The following is a 20,571-nucleotide window of genomic DNA, read 5'->3' as shown; positions in this document are numbered from 1 at the left end:
CAGGGGTTGAGGGGAGGTTAGGGGGTAACTTTTAGGGGTTGAGGGGAGGTTAGGGGTAACTTTTAGGGGTTGAGGGGAGGTTAGGGTTAACCTACCGGGTTTGAGGGGAGGTTACAGGGTAATCTCCAGGGGTTGAGGGGAGGTTACAGGGTTATCTCCAGGGGGGGTTGGGGGGTAACCTACAGGGGTTGAGGGGAGGTTAGGGGGTAACCTACAGGGGTTGGGGGGTAACCTACAGGGGTTGAGGGGAGGTTAGGGGGTAACCTCTAGGGGTTGAGGGGAGGTTAGGGGGTAACCTACAGGGGTTGAGGGGAGGTTACAGGGTAATCTCCAGGGGTTGAGGGGAGGTTACAGGGTAATATCCAGGGGTTGAGGGGAGGTTAGGGGGTAACCTACAGGGGTTGGGTGGGTTGGGGGGTAACCTACAGGGGTTGGGGGTTAACCTACAGGGGTTGAGGGGCGGTTAGGGGGTAACCTACAGGGGTTGAGGGGAGGTTATGGGTAACCTACCGGGGTTGAGGGGAGGTTAGAGGGTAACCTACAGGGGTTGGGGGGGTAACCTACAGGGGTTGAGGGGAGGTTAGGGGGTAACCTACAGGGGTTGAGGGGAGGTTAGGGGGTAACCTACAGGGGTTGAGGGGAGATTAGGGGGTAACCTACAGGGGTTGAGGGGAGGTTACAGGGTAATCTCCAGGGGTTGGGGGGAGGTTAGGGGGTAACCTACAGGGGTTGGGGGGAGGTTAGAGGGTAACCTATAGGGGTTGAGGGGAGGTTAGGGGGTAACCTACAGGGGTTGAGGGGGGGTTGGGGGGTTACCTCATTCTCTTTCGTTAATGGTTGTGAAATAGTGTTAAATTACATCCTTCTCACTACATAAAACACTGGACAGGCTTTCAGTCAGTGGGCCCTCCAGTAGGGCAAAGGTTGACTGGAGTTCTGGAGGTTAGGAGGGCAAGCCAAGGCTTTTAAGCCCAGAGTGGACTGGAGGTCAGGGGGGTAACCCAAGTACTATGAGCCTAGGGTTGGATGGAGGTTATGAGGGTAACACGACCCTCACAGGGCTGATGCAAGCAGCCAGGAAGGTCCCGCCGAAGCCAAGACCATAAAACCTCCATTAAATCGCATTCAATTAAGACCACTCTAACCCCGCTGAGACACACACACCCTCTCCCTGCTGGGTTCAAAAACCACGCTCAATCATATAGAGCTCCCCTTCCACTTACAGCCGAGATGTGTGTACTTCTCATATGATCAACTACCAGAAATAGCCCTCTACAATACCACAACATGACTCTGCAGATGTATGTGATTGAAGCTAATGTGTTTTATTTTAGATAGAGTATCTTCCCGAAGGTGGACTCTGCTGTAGGTCCCAGGGTTTTATAGAGCTCTTGTAACAGGAGTGAATGTATGGAGTGATACGGTTGTGAAAGACTGGAGGGGTGAGAAGGAGTAGCATTACATTACCCATAAAGCCCGGAGGGATATGTGTATAGCATGGAGAACAACCTTAAACAGCACACACTGAGTTAAATGAGAGGCCGGAAAGATCACACACACAGACACACACGGTTCCTCACCAGTAAGCATGTTCTGACGGTCCTGATTTTGTTGAGTTCCAGCAGCAATCTCTGCGCTTTCTCATGGTTCCCACAGTACTCATCATAGATCTGAAAACCACTCCTCTGGAGAGAGAGAGAGAGAGAGATAGAGAGAGAGAGAAAAAAGACAGAGAGACAGAGAAAGGGAGTGAGAGAGAGGACATCCTGTCATCTATCTTGAAGCCACATGTATGCGTCGTGACAAACATGCTCGTAACACCCCAGTCATTCTCTCTGAGGGATACTGCAAAGAGACATGGCCTATAAATCATCATCACAACCAAACAGCCCAGTCTACACCTACTCAGATCAAACCTCGATGGGTTCTCATACTAAACCAAAATGAATGGAGGGCCACATCCTAACTTCTGATCAATGCGCATAAATAGATGCCCTATGGCAGGGGTACTCTTACACTACGAGGTCCGGAGCCTGCTGGTTTTCTGTTCTACCTGATAATTCATTGCAAACAAGTAAATCAGTCCTTGATTAAGAGGGGAACGATGAAAACATACAGTGGAACTGGCTTCAAGGTCCTGAGTTGAGTTTGAGGCCCCATTGGCATCCTATTGCCTAAATAATCTTCAGATCGACGGCATAAATCAGACTAGAGGTCTTCACGGATCCACCTGTACCCGAATGCCTGAGACACGGTCCGGGGCCCGAGCGGGTCGGGATCCAGAATTCACAATTGTCATTGGTCTCAGATATGTGTAATTTTAACTGACTTATCACGAAGGGCTCGTACGGATCTGAACGCGACCGCTGCAGTAGAGCGAGAGAGACATTTTATCACTCCTGCTACCGCTCCTGCTTCTCACCAGAGTGGAGCGTGTAGCTTGTTGTTGACCAATCATAGGTCATCAAAGTGGCAGGAGGCTACAGTCATAGAGCCTTTCTCTGTGTGGAGCAAAAGTTAGGAGATATCTAAAAAATCTAAATGGAAGACGAAATTAAAATGAAAGAATTAAAAAGTTAAAAGGAGAAGGATAGGTTACAATGACCAGGAGCGAACAGGTGGGCTGCTACTTAACATACTGAATGGAGTTGTTGTTATGTGTAAACTGTAGGATGAGAAAGCACACGCACTGCAGCCTCAGTTAGCCTAGCTAGCTAACGTTGGCTAGCTTAACTAGCTTCTGCAGGTTTGATGCAGTCAAGAGAGGTATGATGTAATCATGTTTGATGATAAACATCCTAACTATGACAGCTATTAGTTGACTAAAGCGCGAGTTGGCTTGGTTCCCCAGGCGCCAATGACGTGGATGTCGATAAAGGCAGCCCTCCGCACCCCTCTGATCCAGAGGTTAAATGTGGAAGACACATTTCAGTTGTACAACTGACTAGGTATCCCTCTTTCCCTTTCCCCTTGGTTGCTGTCTCTTGTCTCTCCCTCCCTCCTCCCTGCTCACCCTGTGACTTGCTCACAGCAAGGCCCCTCCCCGCCTGCTAGAGCGGGACCTCTCTCCCTCCATCAGCTCCGGTTAATAAAAGTAGCTTAAAAAATATATATTTTCTGCTGCTTCCCTCACCCAGATCGGACCCGGGTCTAGATCCAACCAGGTCTATATGGATCGGGTCTAGATCCAACCAGGTCTATATGGATCGGGTCTAGATCCAACCAGGTCTATATGGATCGGGTCTAGAAACAACCAGGTCTATATGGATCGGGTCTAGATCCAACCAGGTCTATATGGATCGGGTCTAGATCCAACCAGGTCTATATGGATCGGGTCTAGATCCAACCAGGTCTATATGGATCGGGTCTAGATCCAACCAGGTCTATATGGATCGGGTCTAGATCCAACCAGGTCTATATGGAACGGTCTAGTTATCTTTGGGTCCATTCGGAAGGGGTCTCTATATAAAGAAAAAAAATTGATGCATATCGGGTCCGGGTCAGAAAGCCCCAGGTCCATTTCGGAACGGGTCCAACTTTTTGGACTCGTGAAGACCTCTTGTGCAGACCTCAAGAAAGGATTCAACCAATGGTGAGGATAGAACCAGCTTTGACAAGCAGGGTGTTAAGACCATGTTGAAATCAAAAACAGTTTTTCATAACTTATTCCATATTGGAACGATTAGAGCTGAGATTCTACTATGAGAACCCGCTCCCACTCAGATCCCACCAGGGTTTTCCCCTCAGCTGAAGTAGAGAGAGATTTCACAATTCCTCTCTTTCTAGGAACTCTGTCTTACAGCAAGATACCTCAATCACTGAGGAGAAGGAAAGTGAGTGAGAGAGACAGAGAGAATTTGTCTGGGGCTCGAAGGGAGAGAGAAGTCACCGAACAATGGACAAAGTTTCTTTGAAATAGGTGTAATCAGCTCGAGAGAGAGAACAGACCACAGTAGCCTCCCTGCTGGGTAGTCTGACACAAGATCATCAGCCATGGTCATGTGAGCGACCACAGAGTCATGCAGGTTAGACTCTAAATGACTGGACTTTCACAAAACAGCCATGAGGGTGATTTCTAAAGACCATTGCTTATACCATTGACACCACATGGGTTGAGTCTGTAATGGCACCCTATTCCCTATATAGAGAGTAGACCCAGATAGCTCTGGTTAAAAGTGGTGCACTATATAGGGAACAGGGTGCCATTTGGAAGGTACACAAGGTCATAGGGGTGGCAGGTAGCCTAGCGTCGGGCCAGTAACCGAAAGGTGGCTGGTTCGAATCCCCAAGCCGACAACGTGAAGAAAATGTGCCGATGTACCACTGAGCAAGGCGATCAACCCTAATTGCTCCTGTAAGTCGCTCTAATTAAATGTAAAACAAATACATATTTACAGTTGAAGTCGGAAGTTTACATACACCTCAGCCAAATACATTTAAACTCCGTTTTTCACAATTCCTGACATTTAATCCAAGTACAAATTCCCTATTTTATGTCAGTTAGGATCACCACTTTATTTTAAGAATGTAAAATGTCAATAATAGTAGAGAATTATTTATTTCCGCTTTTATTTATTTCATCACATTCCCAGTGGGTCAGAGGTTTACATACACTCAATTAGTATTTGGTAGCATTGCCTTTAAATGGTTTAACGTCGGTCAAACATTTCAGGTAGCCTTCCACAAGCTTCCCACAATAAGTTGGGTGAATTTTGTCCCATTCCTCCTGACAGAGCTGGTGTAACTGAGTCAGATTTGTAGGCCTCCTTGCTCGCACACGCTTTTTCAGTTCTGCCCACAAATTTTCTATAGGATTGAGGTCAGGGCTTTGTGATGGCAACTCCAATACCTTGACCTTGTTGTCCTTAAGCCATTTTGCCTCAACTTTGGAAGTATGCTTGGGGTCATTGTCAATTTGGAAGACCCATTTGCGACCAAGCTTTAACTTATATATCCACATAATTTGCCTGCCTCATGATGCCATCTAGTTTGTGAAGTGCTCCAGTCCCTCCTGCAGTAAAGCACCCTCGCAACATGATGCTGCCACCCCCGTGCTTCACAGTTGGGATGGTGTTCTTCGGCTTGCAAGCCTCCCCCTTTCTCCTCCAAACATAACAATGGTCATTATGGCCAAACAGTTCTATTTTTGTTTCATCAGACCAGAGGACATTTCTCCAAAAAGTATGATCTTTGTCCCCATGTACAGTATGGTGGTTTTGGAGCAGAGGCTTCTTCCTTGCTGAGCAGCATTTCAGGTTATGTCTATATATGACTTGTTTTACTGTGGATATAGATGCTTTTGTACCGGTTTCCTCCAGTATCTTCACAGGGTCCTTTGCTGTTGTTCTGGGATTGATTTGCACTTTTCTCACCAAAGTACATTCATCTCTAGGAGCGGTATGACGGCTGCGTGGTCCCATGGTGTTTATACTTGCGTACTATTGTTTGTACAGATGAATGTGGAACCTTCAGGCGTTAGGAAATTGCTCTCAAGGATGAACCAGACTGGTGGAGGTCTACAATTATTTTTCTGAGGCTGATTTCTTTTGATTTTCCCATGATGCCAAGCAAAGAGGCACTGAGTTTGAAGGTAGGCCTTGAAATACATCCACAGGTACACCTCCAATTGACTCAAATGATGTCACTATCAGAAGCGTCTAAAGCCATGACATAATTTTCTGGAATTTGCCAAGCTGTTTAAAGACACAGTCAACTTAGTGTATGTAAACTTCTGACCCACTGGAATTGTGATACAGTGAATTATAAGTTAAATAATCTGTCTGTAAACTATTGTTGGAAAAATCACTTGTGTTATGCACAAAGTAGATGTCCTAACCGACTTGCCCGAAACGATAGTTTGTTAACAAGAAATTTGTGGAGTGGTTTAAGAACAAGTTAATGACTCCAACCTAAGTGTATGTAAACTTCCGACTTCAACTGTAAATACATGCAAAAACAGTTTGTCACCTGTTAAAACCCATCCCTGTCATGGTGTCACTTTGAGGAGAACTAGCTTTGAAGAAGACCTGTTACAGGTCCTTTGTAGAATATAGTAACCCACTGAGGAGAGGGTCAACATTCAGACATCTACTCTAGATTTACGGCCTACAGAAACCTAAGATCATAGAATGGTCCATAACCCAGCTCAGCTCAGCATCAAAGAGCTAGGATAAATCTAATCTACGACAGAGGGGCTACATCAGAGCAAAATACGGCCTGCACAGGAGATAGTCAATCTGAAGTGTTGAATCTCATCTTATCTTCCTCTCTGGCCTGTACTAACACAGAGAGATTAGCCTACGCTGAAACAATGGGTAATAGGTGCACTATGTCCCAACTTTTCCCTATGGGCCCTGGTCACCAGTAGTGCACTAGAAAAGAAATAGGATGTCATTTGGGACGCAGCCAGAGAGATTAGCCGACTCAGAGAGAATGGGCCTGGTTAAGACGGGGTTTGAAACTCCTTCGCGTCAGCCAGAATAGCTGCCTGCACCCAAGGAACCCTCTGACTTGTTCGAGCCGCGACTCATCTAAAGCACTTTCAATTGTATTGTGACCCGGGTTTTTTTTTTAAAGACTGATCAACAACATTTCTGAGCTCATCTTAAGCGGCCTCCCAGATGGAATCAGACACAACCCACCGTTCGAGAATCACTGCTCTAGTCAGTGTGTGAGTTACTGTGGGTAGTGATACAAAAAAAATCATACTTTTGTGGTTAGAAAGCACTATTCGGTCTTCATTCCTAGCATGGATTGACAAGAGCGATACGGAGACCTGTGAGACTCACAAAGTGCAGGAAGCAGCGGCCCACTTCGTGGTGAGCGTGGGGGTCTGGCTGTAGCAGCTCTTCTACCATGGACAGGAAGTTACGGTGCACAGACAGGATTTCCTCCAGGTTAGAGAACAGCACCTAGAGGGGGACAGAATACACTGTAACGCCAGGGGACAGAACACTAACATCTGGAGGGGGCACACATACAAAAACATTGACAAAACGTAACCATGGAAACGTTAGGACATGAAACCCTAGCCAAGCAGTATCCTTTGATCAGTATCCTGCCTTCGTGATCAGCTATCTGCTCATGAACCTGGTAGGCAAGAGAACAATGTGGAGATATTTGGACCATAAAGACCCACTCTTTTCAGTCCACTCGTCGCGAGGGAAGACGATTAGGGGAAATACAACGTTTTAAATATTTTGGGGCACAACAGACGAGAGAGAAAGAGAGCGAGAGAGAACGAGCACATTTTGCCTGGGGCTCGGAGGGAGACAGAAGTCACAGAACAACGGATGAAGTTTCTTTGAAATAGTCCCAGACTTGACTTCATCTTATAATTTTAGAGTTGAGAGAGGATTTTAGCATTTGTGAAAACACTGGAAAGGGAGACAATTGTTCATGGAGAGACATTTTATATGCTCTGTCATATGGAACGCTGTACTTAGCCTTTATGTGGGATTGTGTTATTTTGTGCTTTCATGTCATTTATGTGGCAATGCTTAAGCACAAAATAATGGTCTGATTGTGGATGAGGAGGGGGGCCTATAGTGCCTGTGGTAGACTGCCCTTAACTTAAGGGGGACAATGCACTCTGTGGGTGCGACAGTATACAACGCCCAAGAGACCGAAATTGAAAACCTGTAACTGACATGATTCTTACATCAAGCAGTATATAGAATCATATTTGTATCCGTTCTTCTTCATCTTCTCCACTCTGGAGTGTTCCAGTACAGTAAGGTTCTATGGCAAATTGGAGCGGGACAGCTGTTAGTTAGCAACAACCAAGACATTCTAGAACCCTGACCTCCGTCTGACCTTGTTCCCCCAGACTCCTCCCCTGCCCCCCAGTGTTCTCACAGCGTGTTCCAAAACACAGGACACAGGAACACGTAGGCCGCTCCTCCGCCAATGCATGTTTAACCTCCAGAATAAGCAAAGCCCACAGAGTGGAGTCTGACCCTAAATAGCATTATATTCTCTATATAGTGCACTTTGAGTTGCAAAGGGAGGGTAAATGTTCTAAATGCATTACTGTACCAGAATGTCGGTATCTCATGCAATCTATCACAGGACATCAAGTGGCCCTATTGGGTATTTCATATTATCACAGGTGTCTGCGACGTCCTTCTGTGTGGCCTAATCATATCTAAAATATATGAAATAACTCAATAAAAAGCAAAAATGTGAAGGACAAAGCTGTAAAACATGATCCTAAACCGTCAACATAGTGAATACCATTGGTGTTTGATATGAGGGTTTCAGCATGAAATATCCTTTATATTTCTTTACACACATATTTATTTGATGTAAATATGTTTCTGTTGACAATGTTTTGGGGTCAAACTGGTGGCAGTTGTGAACACAGTCAATAGTTGGAAGAGTTGCAGAGTTAACTGAAAATAATGCCAGTGTTGATTAGATGCTGTTTTCATGAATTAGGCTATTTTCTCTTGACCCATATGTTCTATCTACTAGAAACTCATTGACAATATGAAGGCAGATATAATAAATTAATACTAAATATTACTTTTTTATTTTAAATGATGTATTCAAGAATGAATTACCAAAGTTACAATAGATTGCCATAGATTATCTGTTAATTAACAAAATTACTGAAGATTCCGGTAACTTTGGTATGCTACCAGTATCTTTGCAACCCTAAGTGCACTACTTTTGACCAGAGCCCTGGACCCATATAGGCTCTGGTCAAAAGTAGTGCACGGTAGGGAATAGGATGCCATTTGGGACACATGCAAATAGACAAGGACCATCCCAACAGCGACGACGCATCCTTTATTGTCCCACTCCCTCACGCAGCCGGAATCATTTATACAAATAGATTACATTTACAGCTGCTTCCTGTATATGCCTGGGCCTTAGTAGCTATTTTTTTCCCTCATTCAGAAGAAACATCTATTTTGGGTTGAAAGAGTCCCTCAAACAAGAGACGTTGAGTTTTATTTGGATTCCGGCTGTAATATCCGGCCTTTTATTGGATAACGTTATGAAAACAAGGTTTCTACTCAGCCACACAGCTAAAAGGACTCATTCTTCTGACATTCCACTCACATTTCTACACAGATCTTGATGACACAGTCATTAAGTTACTACTAGATTAAGTCATTATGATGTAATCGCCAGGCTAAACTAATAAAGACTCACCTTAACGGTTTCCTCTGTGACGTTCTTGTCGATCTTCGTGGCTGCATACTGGTTGAGGCGGTGGAGAAACACCTGAGTAGAAGAGAAAAATAAAATATTATTTTTAACTCCCTCCAAGATTAGATTACATTTGGCGCGTGATGGTTTCTTCTTAGAGTGTGCCAGTTTAACATCACACGGCCGCGTCCCAAATGGCACCCTATTCCATATATAGTGCACTACTTTTGACCAGGGCCCATGTGGGAATAGGGTGTCATTTGGGACACAGGCCAAGGTAGAGAACAGAGTTCCCTTCCCTTCTTGTACTGCAACACTCTGCAGAGTGCCAGTGCAAGTTGCTAACCATCAGAATGGTCACCTGATCCATGTGAAAGCTGATCTTCACTCTGGAGTAAAAAAAAAAAACACCTGGGCTCACTTCATAAATGCAGTGCATGAACTTTCAAAGGAGGTCACAATCATGATCGCTGGGGGAGGAGGTGGGGGCGGCTATTCAGTGTGAATTGTGATGGATGAGAATGGTTAGGGTTCTGACTTTCTCCAGTTCGCTTAGGATCCTGGTTCCGAAACCATTTTCATGCAACGGGTACCAGGCAACTTTAAAGCTTTGGGACGTTTTTTAGGCCCACCAAATGAATTAAAACTATTTCTCAAGCCAGAACCAAGTCTTAAATCACAACCAAGGAAGACTTTGGCATTTGGGAAACACTGCCTGCCTTGGGCTGTAGGCTACACTTCAAGTAGAAGGAGACAGACATATAACTACAACAACTCACAAGAAAAGGAAAAAGACAGCCAGTAGGAAAAAACAGATTTCTGCCTTCTGTTAAGAGAGGATGTGTTCCAAATGACACCCTATTCCCCTATGGGCCCTGGTAAAAACGAGTGCACTATAAAGTGAACAGGGTGCCATTTGGGATGATTCCATAAGTGTTGAAAACCCAACACATCAACGATATGGCACACTCAATTAGAGTGATGATAATGTCCTCAAATCACGTCACGAATGCTGGGCGAGCGATGATGAAAGTAAATCCTAGCAAATCATATCTCAAAGAGAAATCTCTTAGTTCAAAAGAAAGGCACAGGCTTTTCATACTCTCAAGTCTTAACTCCACCCAGCGCCATTGTGCGTTCACACATTAAGAATGACTCACGTTTCTCATTCCGCGAGCGCTCATATTGTGCTGTCAAATATGAGTAACTGAGCTCAGCAAGAGGCGAGAAACTTTCCCTGCCATTACATCAGCTGCACAGACATCCATTCCATGTTCCACCATGTGGCCTCTGATTTAACAATATTCTGCCACATATTCCTTGAAAGTCAACTCAAGACACTTTACTGGTAAATCAGGACAATGTCATGATGTGTCAAGCCTTCCAAAAACACCTCCATGGGGTATACACTAGTTGCCTGGTTAAAATAACAGACCATGTGGGTCTGTGTGTCAGCCAGGCAAACGGACTAGAGGTTCCATAAACAAAGGAGTGATGATCCTGCTTGTGAGTGCAGTGAGTGAGGGGGGTCGAAGGGGAGAAAGTGAGGGGGTCAGCGTACAGCCTGCCCTCCGCAGTGACACGTTGACAGGACAGAGGAGGCTGTGTCGGAGAGATGATCCTGCAGTCAGGAGACCCAGGCAGTGTCCCACATGACAGCCTATTCCCGTTACAGTGCACTACTTTTGACCAGAGCCCTAGTGAATAGGGTGACCTGTTCACTGTGATTATTATTATTTGGCCCTTCTGGTCGTTTATGAACATTTGAACATCTTGGCCATGTTCTGTAAAATCTCCACCCAGCACAGCCACCCCTCATAGCCTGGTTCCTCTCTAGGTTTCTTCCTAGGTTTTGTCCTTTCTAGGGAGTTTTTCCTGGCCACCGTGCTTCTACACCTGCATTGCTTGCTGTTTGGGGTTTTAGGCTGGGTTTCTGTACAGCACTTTGAGATATCAGCTGATGTAAGAAGGGCTATATAAATACATTTGATTTGATTTGCCATTTGGGACACAAGCGGAGGTCAAGCCCGGAGCCCATGCAGGGTCAGGTCTAGGAGGAAAGGTCAGGAGGAAAGGTCAGGAGGAGAGACAGACAACAGGACACGGCCCCCCTTTAATCACCTCATGACTCACACTACCCAGTACTATACCACACAAAAACTACAACATCCAAAGCAACAACACAGGGAATAGGGTGCCATTTGGGACACAAGCCATATTCTCACACTTCAAGACTGGCAGGTAAAGATACCATGTCCATGAGTCTAGCATGCAGTCTAACTGGACAAACAGTTAGTGCTCATTAGGGTCCTGTAATGCCGTCTGTCATTTAGAGGACCATAGACAGCCTGGACAACCTAAAAAGACCCCCCACACACCACACCGGGCTGCTGTCCTACCTGCTGGTGGCCGTCTGTCTGACTGCAGACATTTCCGTGCAATTCTACATGTACAATTGGTTTGCACCCAGTTTGCAAATTACTGCCGGCACTCTGTTTTGAGGTGCGAAGTACTTTCGGCCGGCAAATGCTATTGGTGTGCCTGAGCCGTAAGGGAACGTCCCAAATGGCACCCTATTCCCTATATAGTGCGCTACTGCCGTACCCTATGGGCCCTGGTCAAAAGAAGTGCACTATATAGGGCGGGAATCGGGTGTTCATCTTGGGGGCAATCTGACTGATAAGACATAACTCATGTAAACAACTTCTGTAGACAAACTTAATGACCATATAAAGCCAAAGCATTTCCTGTTAGAACTGCTCCAATGGAATGTTGATGACACTATCAACACAGACATGCTTTTATAGCTCCTCGTCTAGTGGGCAGATGTATGGAGTCTAGTTTGTATATAGTCCTGACAATGCACTGACGCACCACGGCAAATGTTATTCAATTCAACTGGTTTCAGTCGGCAGTAATTTGCAAACTGAGGGGGTGACTCTGAAGGGTGGTTTCCCCGACACAGATTCTCCATTTCAAATCTTTTTTTAGTCCAGGATGACTAGACAGTGTGTTCCGGGAAACTGCCCCTGTGTGTTTTTAAGGGTCTTGGTGTCCCACCTACGAAGCAAACTATGGGAGGCACTAAGACTAGGAAACACTTATGAGAAAAGTCTTGCCACTCTTAAACAAACTAAGGGTTAAATTACATAGATTTTAAAGGCCTAGGCTTTTAAACACCTCAGCAATTGAAATGGCCGAGTCGACTACGAGACAGCACAGCACAACAGCTCTGCTCTCAGCTCTGCTCTCCACACAAGGAAGAAAGACGAAAACTGCGTCCCAAATAGCACTTTATACCCTACATAGTGCACTATTTCTGACCCGGACTCTGGACAAAAGTAGTGCATTATGTAGGGAATAGGGTTCGATTTGAGACGCAACCTGGATAATTGAATGTGTGCTGGTGGATGGAGATGGAAAGGACTAAATAGTCAGTCTCTTTGTGGAAGCGCTCCTCCACGCTAATTACCATTCTGTAGCTGTCGTCTGGTAGACTCACTGAGGAGAGGCTGACTAGCATTAGCATCTCATTAGCAAGTCTAATGTGTTTGTGTGTGTGTGTCTGTGTGTGTGTGTGGGTCTAATCTGTAGCTACACGCACGAACGTAGTCGTCGTCTACAGGCGATCGCATTCGTCTGACAGGGACGGGAGATGGAGAGATGTTTGGGTGAGAAAGCGGCGTTCATTTACATCAAGACGAGGTTCCAGGTCATCAAAGTACGACTTAAGAGAGACAGTCTCGGCTAATTATAAAGCCGAGATATGTTTATTTGTGAGGAGGTAGAACCTTTTTACATCTAAAGTGTACATCTTGTCATTAAAGTATGACAGAGAGCATAATCGTGAAACCTTGTTACTCGGGTTTTTTTGAGAAGTCTAATTATAATTGATACTTTCACTTTATATTCTGTAGACGCTAATTAGGATTTATGCACTGCTTCTGGTGGCTTATGAAGAGAGACAGATTGTGATGAAACACTGGCAGTACAGATGCTTATCAAACAGCCTAGAACTATACAGAAGAAAACATCAAACTTGCTGAGTAGTAGACAATGCAGTTCTAAATCTGATCTATGCAGGTTAAACAACATCTGAGTGTATCGGGGGGAGAAACTACTTCTCTGGTTTAAAATGGCCTACGTGGCATTGATTGTCCAAAACATGTATTCTACTGTCAAAATGTACAACAAATTGTAAATAGGATAATTTCGTAATAAAGTCCAAAACAGAGATTTGCAAGATGTTATGAATCTCGGGGACATAACAGTTTCTTGGGTTTGGGTTTATTTCAATCCTGCCCACAGCTGGCAGCACACAACCCGATCGTAATGCCCAACACATGGGTGCGGAACTGATCGTGGTATATTTGGTTTAACTTTGGATCTCTCTATGGGGCAAGTTAGGGACCATCAGTAAATTACACAACGTACATGGGACAATATTTGTACATTTCAATAGGTCCAAATTTCAATGACTTAAAAACCTCAAACCAACTATAAATTGTGGAAATTCAAATACAAATATTGAAGTATTTAATGAGAAAACTAAAAGGTGTGCAACATTAAAAAATATTGTCCATTTACATTGTGTAATGTATTGACGGTCCCTAACTAGCCCCACAGATGGGCCTTCCAAAGTTAAACCAAAATTGTCACATTCGCACATCGGCAGATTGAATCCAATAAGTTGGCTAGTTTGCTAGCTATCCTAGGCTACTTCCAGACAAGACCTGGTTCGACTGTTTCAAGTTATCTAGAAGGGTGAGTGACTAACTGTACTGTTTTGGAAAAGTGAATGTACAAACACTGCCCGTGTGCGAACACACACACACGACACCAACACACATACACGACACACACACACACACACGACACCAACATCAAAACACGCCTCCAAAACCCGCATTTCCTAATGAGGAGGATAGAAACCGTCAGTTCCTCTTCAACAGTGTTTTTTTCCTCAGGAAGATAAAGAAGACGAAATGGCTGCATCACTAAAGGGAACGGCCCACTGCTGCTATACCTCACTCTCAAACCAAGGTGCATGAATTGAAGGGGAGGGGGGTCTGATGAAGGCCACAGGCCATCATGATGGCTTTTAACTATAATCAGTTTTAACAGTTTTCCACTGTCCTCCCAGAGTTGCTGAATTTCTTCTTCAATGTAAGCTGCAGCACTAACTCACAATGGACTGGGGCTTGGGTTAACCACACCAAGGGACCATGGTTGAGCCAGCCTAGCATCACACCAGTCACAAAGGACTCAGGATCAGACGCATGCAGCCCAGTGATAGGGAACACATGTCCACATATCCTGCACTGTCTGTCTCGAACTCTCTAATCCTCGTATTCATTAGCCAATGGCCGCTCCACTCCCAGGAGACACAGTGTTCTCCAGGAGCGGATGTCTTTCTGCAGGAAACCACTGTGTCTGGGAAAGGAACCGACCTGACCGCCGATCAAAAGCATACGTTATAACGGCTCCTCTACGGGACAGATGGCACCCTATTCCCTTTATAATCTACCACTTTGTGCACTATGTAGGGAGTAAGGTGCTATATGGGACTCAGCCCATGCCTATGGTTATGTGACCGCAGTCAAGGGACTGTCAGACGGGCAGACGTTCTCAATAAATACTCAAATACCAGGATGTAAGGGGACTTCCAGAGATATTCTTTACAAGAGTCTGTCTCGAGGTTCCATTTGAAGGAGGTTCCTTTAGTTCAATAGACCACATCTGGTTTGGTTTTTGAGCAGAACCCGTTCCTTGGGGATGCACCCCAAATGGCATCCTATTCAGTGCACTACTTTTGACCAGTGCCCAAAGACCCCTGGTCAGAAGTAGTGAACTATTTAGGGTATATGGTGTAATTTGGGACGTATAGGCCATGGGCTCCATAGATGAGCTACAATAAGGTAAAGGTGAATTAAGGAGACAAACAGGGATATGCTGTACTTTCCATGGGCAACATTCTAGAAAAGTCAGAGGTCCCGTAAAAAACTACAAAAGAATGATACAAATATAATCCGTACCTAATAGAGATGCTGTAATGGTAGTACTTTGTGATAGAATACAGTATATTGTACTATCTGAACCACTAGGATATCCACAAAGACCAGAAAACACTGTTTTCAATGTAATACATCAAACAGTTACTTTACTTTTGCACGCTCCCCCCCTCAACAGTTTTAACCTACATTGCGCTAACAGATGTTGAGGGTAGCTTTGTACTTGACTCAAACTCATTTCTGCAACATGGGAGCTTTTACATGTCTTTTTTCTAAAACTATTTGCAGCATTATTGTGTTCTGGCCTTCCTATTTAGCTCTCCATCACTGCGTGGGAGGGAGAGTATTCCCATCCCGAAACTGACCATGTGTGCCGTTACATGGTGAAACACACCTCTCTTTATCCTTCATTCTCACACACACACACACACACACACACACACGCACACGCACACGCACACACACACGCACACGCACACGCACACACACACACACACACACACACACACACACACACACACACACACACACACACACACACAAAAGACAGAGTACATTAACACACTCCATCCATCCAGCATCTCCCTCTTATGTTCTTTGTATCCAATCAGGTAGAAAAAACGCGTTCATCTCCATCATGGTCCTGTTGTCCTATCGTTACATCACATTACTGGGAAAACGCGTTGGTGTCAGGAAGCAACCTGACTAACGGATTTCAAACCTGCATCCCAAATGGCAACCTATTCCCTACGCAGGTCACTACTTTTGACCAGGGCCCATATATAATAGTGTCCCGTTAGGGACTCTTTCCATGTGTTGTGCCAGAGTGGACCACAGTGTCCTTCTCTTCTCTGTTTCCCATAGAGACGCAGAGATAAAGATTTAACACAGGGAGTCAGCTCGCTAGTCTGTCGCCCATTCTAACCCCTAGCTCTGCTTAATAGAGGAGAGAGGAGAAGTTGAGGGGCCAGAGTTGTGTAACAGCCCATTCATACAAAGCCCTGTTGGCATTTAGTTCAGGAACTAGGCAGGTCTCAGACGGCCTGGCGCTCTTACGGTAAAGCGTTCTGTCGCCATAGAAATCACAGAACTCTGGAGCCTGGCCATTCCTTTAGCTTCCCACCCTCCCCTCTCCTTTCTCTTTGTTGCATCCCAACTAATAAAGGAACGCAGTTCGACCAGGGTCAGTTTCATAGGTCTAGGCTAAACACCAATCTTGGGCCTAGGGAGTGACAGACAGGGTGTTTTGGTTCAGCCCAGCACTAAAACAATTATTTGAAATAATCATTTAAACTTTATCAAAGCAATGCCTCTATCAGTTCTGTTCCAGGTTTGTTACTGTTCAGATGTTAGTTCAGAACTTCAACCAACGTTCTATTGGCTTCAACTGTCCATAGAGAGCTCTGTGACGGGGGAAATTCTACGGCCCAGGTCACAGGTGAGGTATAGTATATCGCATTTGATGAGATGAATGGACGCTTCATTCACAGACTCTACTGTCCTGGGGAACTGGCCCTTTTGTCCTGACAGAGACCATTCACTGAGCTGCTCTTTGTTGTCCTAACTGGGCCAGTGGAAACAGCACGCACTTCCCACTTCCAGAGACAGAGACACATTACTCAGTAATTACTCAATCCATCTGCGACCGCTGAAACATGAACACATCTAAGCCAGTCTCCTTTATCTGAGAAACAGCAGAGAGAGCTGTTGGGTATGGATAGTGTGCTGCGATAGACTGGGGGTGGTATTCAAAAAGTGTCTCAGAGTTGGAGTGCTGATCTCGGACCAGGTCCTCCACTGGCGATTCATTACAGTCTAAAACGCAAAACTGATCAGCATTCCTACTCTGAGACGGTTTATGAATACAAGCCCCAGACAATTACCATGCACTGTGTATTGAAATGCTCCCTTATTAACAGACAGAGAGAAGACAAAAGGCTTCGAGGCCCAGTGGTAGAGATAAACAACAGGCTGAGTTTGTTTGGTGCATTTTCCTACACACCAGACCTGGGTTCAAATACTATTTGAAATCATTTAAAATACTCTGAGCTTGTCAGGCTTAACGGACAAATAGAATAGTCCCAATACCATAAACCCTGTCCACTTCGGGCAGGCTAGCGCAAACTCTCAAAGTACTTGAAAGATTTAAAATGCCATTTCAACCATACAATTCCATGTTATTCTGGAACATAGAGGCAGAAAGTGTGTGTGTGTCTCTGTCTGTCTACTGTCCTCTTAACAAAGGAGAGCACAGTAAAGGCATGAAATCTGTGTCTGGTGGAAGAGAGAGAGACAACAGAGCGCACAGACACCACACCACACCATAGAGACAACAGAGAGCTGGTGCAACAGACAGCAGCTCAACTATGTGTCCCAGTGCTGAGTGTATATATATATATATATATATGTGTGTGTGTGTGTGTGTGTGTGTGTGTGTGTGTGTGTGTGTGTGTGTGTGTGTGTGTGTGTGTGTGTGTGTGTGTGTGTGTGTGTGTGTGTGTGTGTGTGTGTGTGTGTGTGTGTGTATATAAGCATCAGTGGAGGCTGCTGAGGGAGGACGGCTCATAATAATGGCTGGAATGGAGTGAATGGAATGTCACCAAACACCTGGAAGCCATGTTTGATGTATTTGATACCATTCCACAAATTCCGCTCCAGCCATTACCACTAGCCTGTCCTCCGCAATTAAAGTACCACCAACCTCCTGTGGTGTGTATGCATGTTATTGTGTGTTTGTGTGTGTGCGCGCGTGTGTGTGTGTTATTGGAAGTGGGAACCGAGGCTTTGGTTTGTCTGTCCTCATGACACGCCCACTCAAGGGCCTTGGGAGCTGTGTGTATATGTGTTTGGCGGAAGTGGTGCATTCACCATGGTTCCTGTTCAGGGGATCGGACTTTACTCCTGGGGCCATTTCGGTGTTCAATCTACTGTACCGAGGTTGCATGGGAATTTACACAGGCCCACACATGGACACACACACACAAACACACACAAGGTACCGCCCCAGACACACACATTTCACCCTGATGCCTAACCCACCACACCTGGGTGCATCTTCAGCAGTCAACCCTTTGTAACTCTATTATTCCCTCCATGAGCCACGAGTCTAACTTTACAGGGGCTGATAACACCACCAGGACCCGTCCCCAGCTTCCCGCCAGTCATCCAAGACACACACACACACACACACACACACACACACACACACACACACACACACACACACACACACACACACACACACACACACACACACACACACACACACACACACACACACACACCGTGCTTCTCCATCCAGTGGGAATATGTACAGGAAATTCAGACTATAAATAAAGCATGGAGGAATGTTAGTGCATCTGTCTGGGGAGCCACTAGGATCATCTGCAAGGAGAGAGAATGGCCCCAAATCTGCATCCCAAATCCCTAAATAGTGCACCACTTCTGACCAGAGCCCCATAACAAGTAGTGCCCTATAGAGAGAATAGGGGGCGATTTGGGACCAGTTGTCCTCTGGTTTTTATTAATAACACAGAGCAGCAGGTCTTTTTATATGATCTTCTTTTATTGGGCAGAGAGAGAAATAAAGGCTTGCCTGTCTCGGTGTACTTAATAACCCTTCATTAAAACAAATCACCCTGTCTGGGCGTGCTGTGCGGCTGTACGGCTGACAGACTGGTAAAGTTACAGTAAGACACCACAAGAATATTATAAAACCTCAGACTAACTTTGGGAAAACGCTCTTTAACACAGACACGTTTGACTCACATACTGTAGTAGCCTTGCTGTACAGCAATATGGACTAACTTAGGTTTGGTCTGCGGCAGCCTAAATTACACCATAGTCTTCAGAACCAAATCAAAAAAGACATTTCAACACGTTAATGTGCATCTTGGTTTGCGTCTCAGGGGGTCAAAATTGTGCACTATATAGGGAAACGGGTGTCCTTTGGAAGGCACACTGATTTCTATTTAAACGGGTGTCCTTTGGAAGGCACACTGATTTCTATTTAAACGGGTGTCCTTTGGAAGGCACACTGATTTCTATTTAAACGGGTGTCCTTTGGAAGGCACACTGATTTCTATTTAAACGGGTGTCCTTTGGAAGGCACACTTTGATTTCTATTTAAACGGGTGTCCTTTGGAAGGCACACTTTGATTTCTATTTAAACGGGTGTCCTTTGGAAGGCACACTGATTTCTATTTAAACGGGTGTCCTTTGGAAGGCACACTGATTTCTATTTAAACGGGTGTCCTTTGGAAGGCACACTGATTTCTATTTAAACGGGGTGTCCTTTGGAAGGCACACTTTGATTTCTATTTAAACGGGTGTCCTTTGGAAGGCACACTTTGATTTCTATTTAAACGGGTGTCCTTTGGAAGGCACACTGATTTCTATTTAAACGGGTGTCCTTTGGAAGGCACACTGATTTCTATTTAAAACTTTGAAGGCACACTGATTTCTATTTAAACGGGTGTCCTTTGGAAGGCACACTTTGATTTCTATTTAAACGGGTGTCCTTTGGAAGGCACACTTTGATTTCTATTTAAACGGGTGTCCTTTGGAAGGCACACTGATTTCTATTTAAACGGGTGTCCTTTGGAAGGCACACTGATTTCTATTTAAACGGGTGTCCTTTGGAAGGCACACTGATTTCTATTTAAACGGGTGTCCTTTGGAAGGCACACTGATTTCTATTTAAATGGGTGTCCTTTGGAAGGCACACTGATTTCTATTTAAACGGGTGTCCTTTGGAAGGCACACTGATTTCTATTTAAACGGGTGTCCTTTGGAAGGCACACTGATTTCTATTTAAACGGGTGTCCTTTGGAAGGATTTCATTTAAACGGGTGTCCTTTGATTTTCTATTTAAACGGGTGTCCTTTGGAAGGCACACTTTGATTTCTATTTAAACGGGTGTCCTTTGGAAGGCACACTGATTTCTATTTAAACGGGTGTCCTTTGGAAGGCACACTTTGATTTCTATTTAAACGGGTGTCCTTTGGAAGGCACACTTTGATTTCTATTTAAACGGGTGTCCTTTGGAAGGCACACTTTGATTTCTATTTAAACGGGTGTCCTTTGGAAGGCACACTTTGATTTCTATTTAAACGGGTGTCCTTTGGAAGGCACACTTTGATTTCTATTTAAACGGGTGTCCTTTGGAAGGCACACTTTGATTTCTATTTAAACGGGTGTCCTTTGGAAGGCACACTTTGATTTCTATTTAAACGGGTGTCCTTTGGAAGGCACACTTTGATTTCTATTTAAACGGGTGTCCTTTGGAAGGCACACTTTGATTTCTATTTAAACGGGTGTCCTTTGGAAGGCACACTGATTTCTATTTAAACGGGTGTCCTTTGGAAGGCACACTTTGATTTCTATTTAAACGGGTGTCCTT

The 20,571-nt window shown here is 44.9% G+C and overlaps 1 protein-coding gene across 4 annotated transcripts in view; it reads right to left on the bottom strand.

Moving 5' to 3' along the window:
• The window catches only part of prex2 (phosphatidylinositol-3,4,5-trisphosphate-dependent Rac exchange factor 2), a 245,216-nt gene that overhangs the window by 197,956 nt on the left and 26,689 nt on the right, over positions 1 to 20,571 (bottom strand). For all 4 annotated transcript variants that reach the window (XM_052504948.1, XM_052504947.1, XM_052504945.1 and 1 more), the window contains exons 2-4: positions 9,163 to 9,234; positions 6,789 to 6,911; positions 1,581 to 1,685 (exon numbers count right to left, since the gene is read on the bottom strand). In XM_052504948.1, coding sequence (XP_052360908.1) covers positions 1,581 to 1,685; positions 6,789 to 6,911; positions 9,163 to 9,234 — 300 coding nt within the window. The remainder of the gene's footprint in view (positions 1 to 1,580; positions 1,686 to 6,788; positions 6,912 to 9,162; positions 9,235 to 20,571) is intronic.

Source organism: Oncorhynchus keta, chromosome 4 (genome assembly GCF_023373465.1).
Source record: "Oncorhynchus keta strain PuntledgeMale-10-30-2019 chromosome 4, Oket_V2, whole genome shotgun sequence".
Classification (NCBI taxonomy): domain Eukaryota; kingdom Metazoa; phylum Chordata; class Actinopteri; order Salmoniformes; family Salmonidae; genus Oncorhynchus; species Oncorhynchus keta.
Note: the sequence above shows the minus strand (reverse complement) of the source record. Positions and strands in the feature narration are given on the sequence as shown.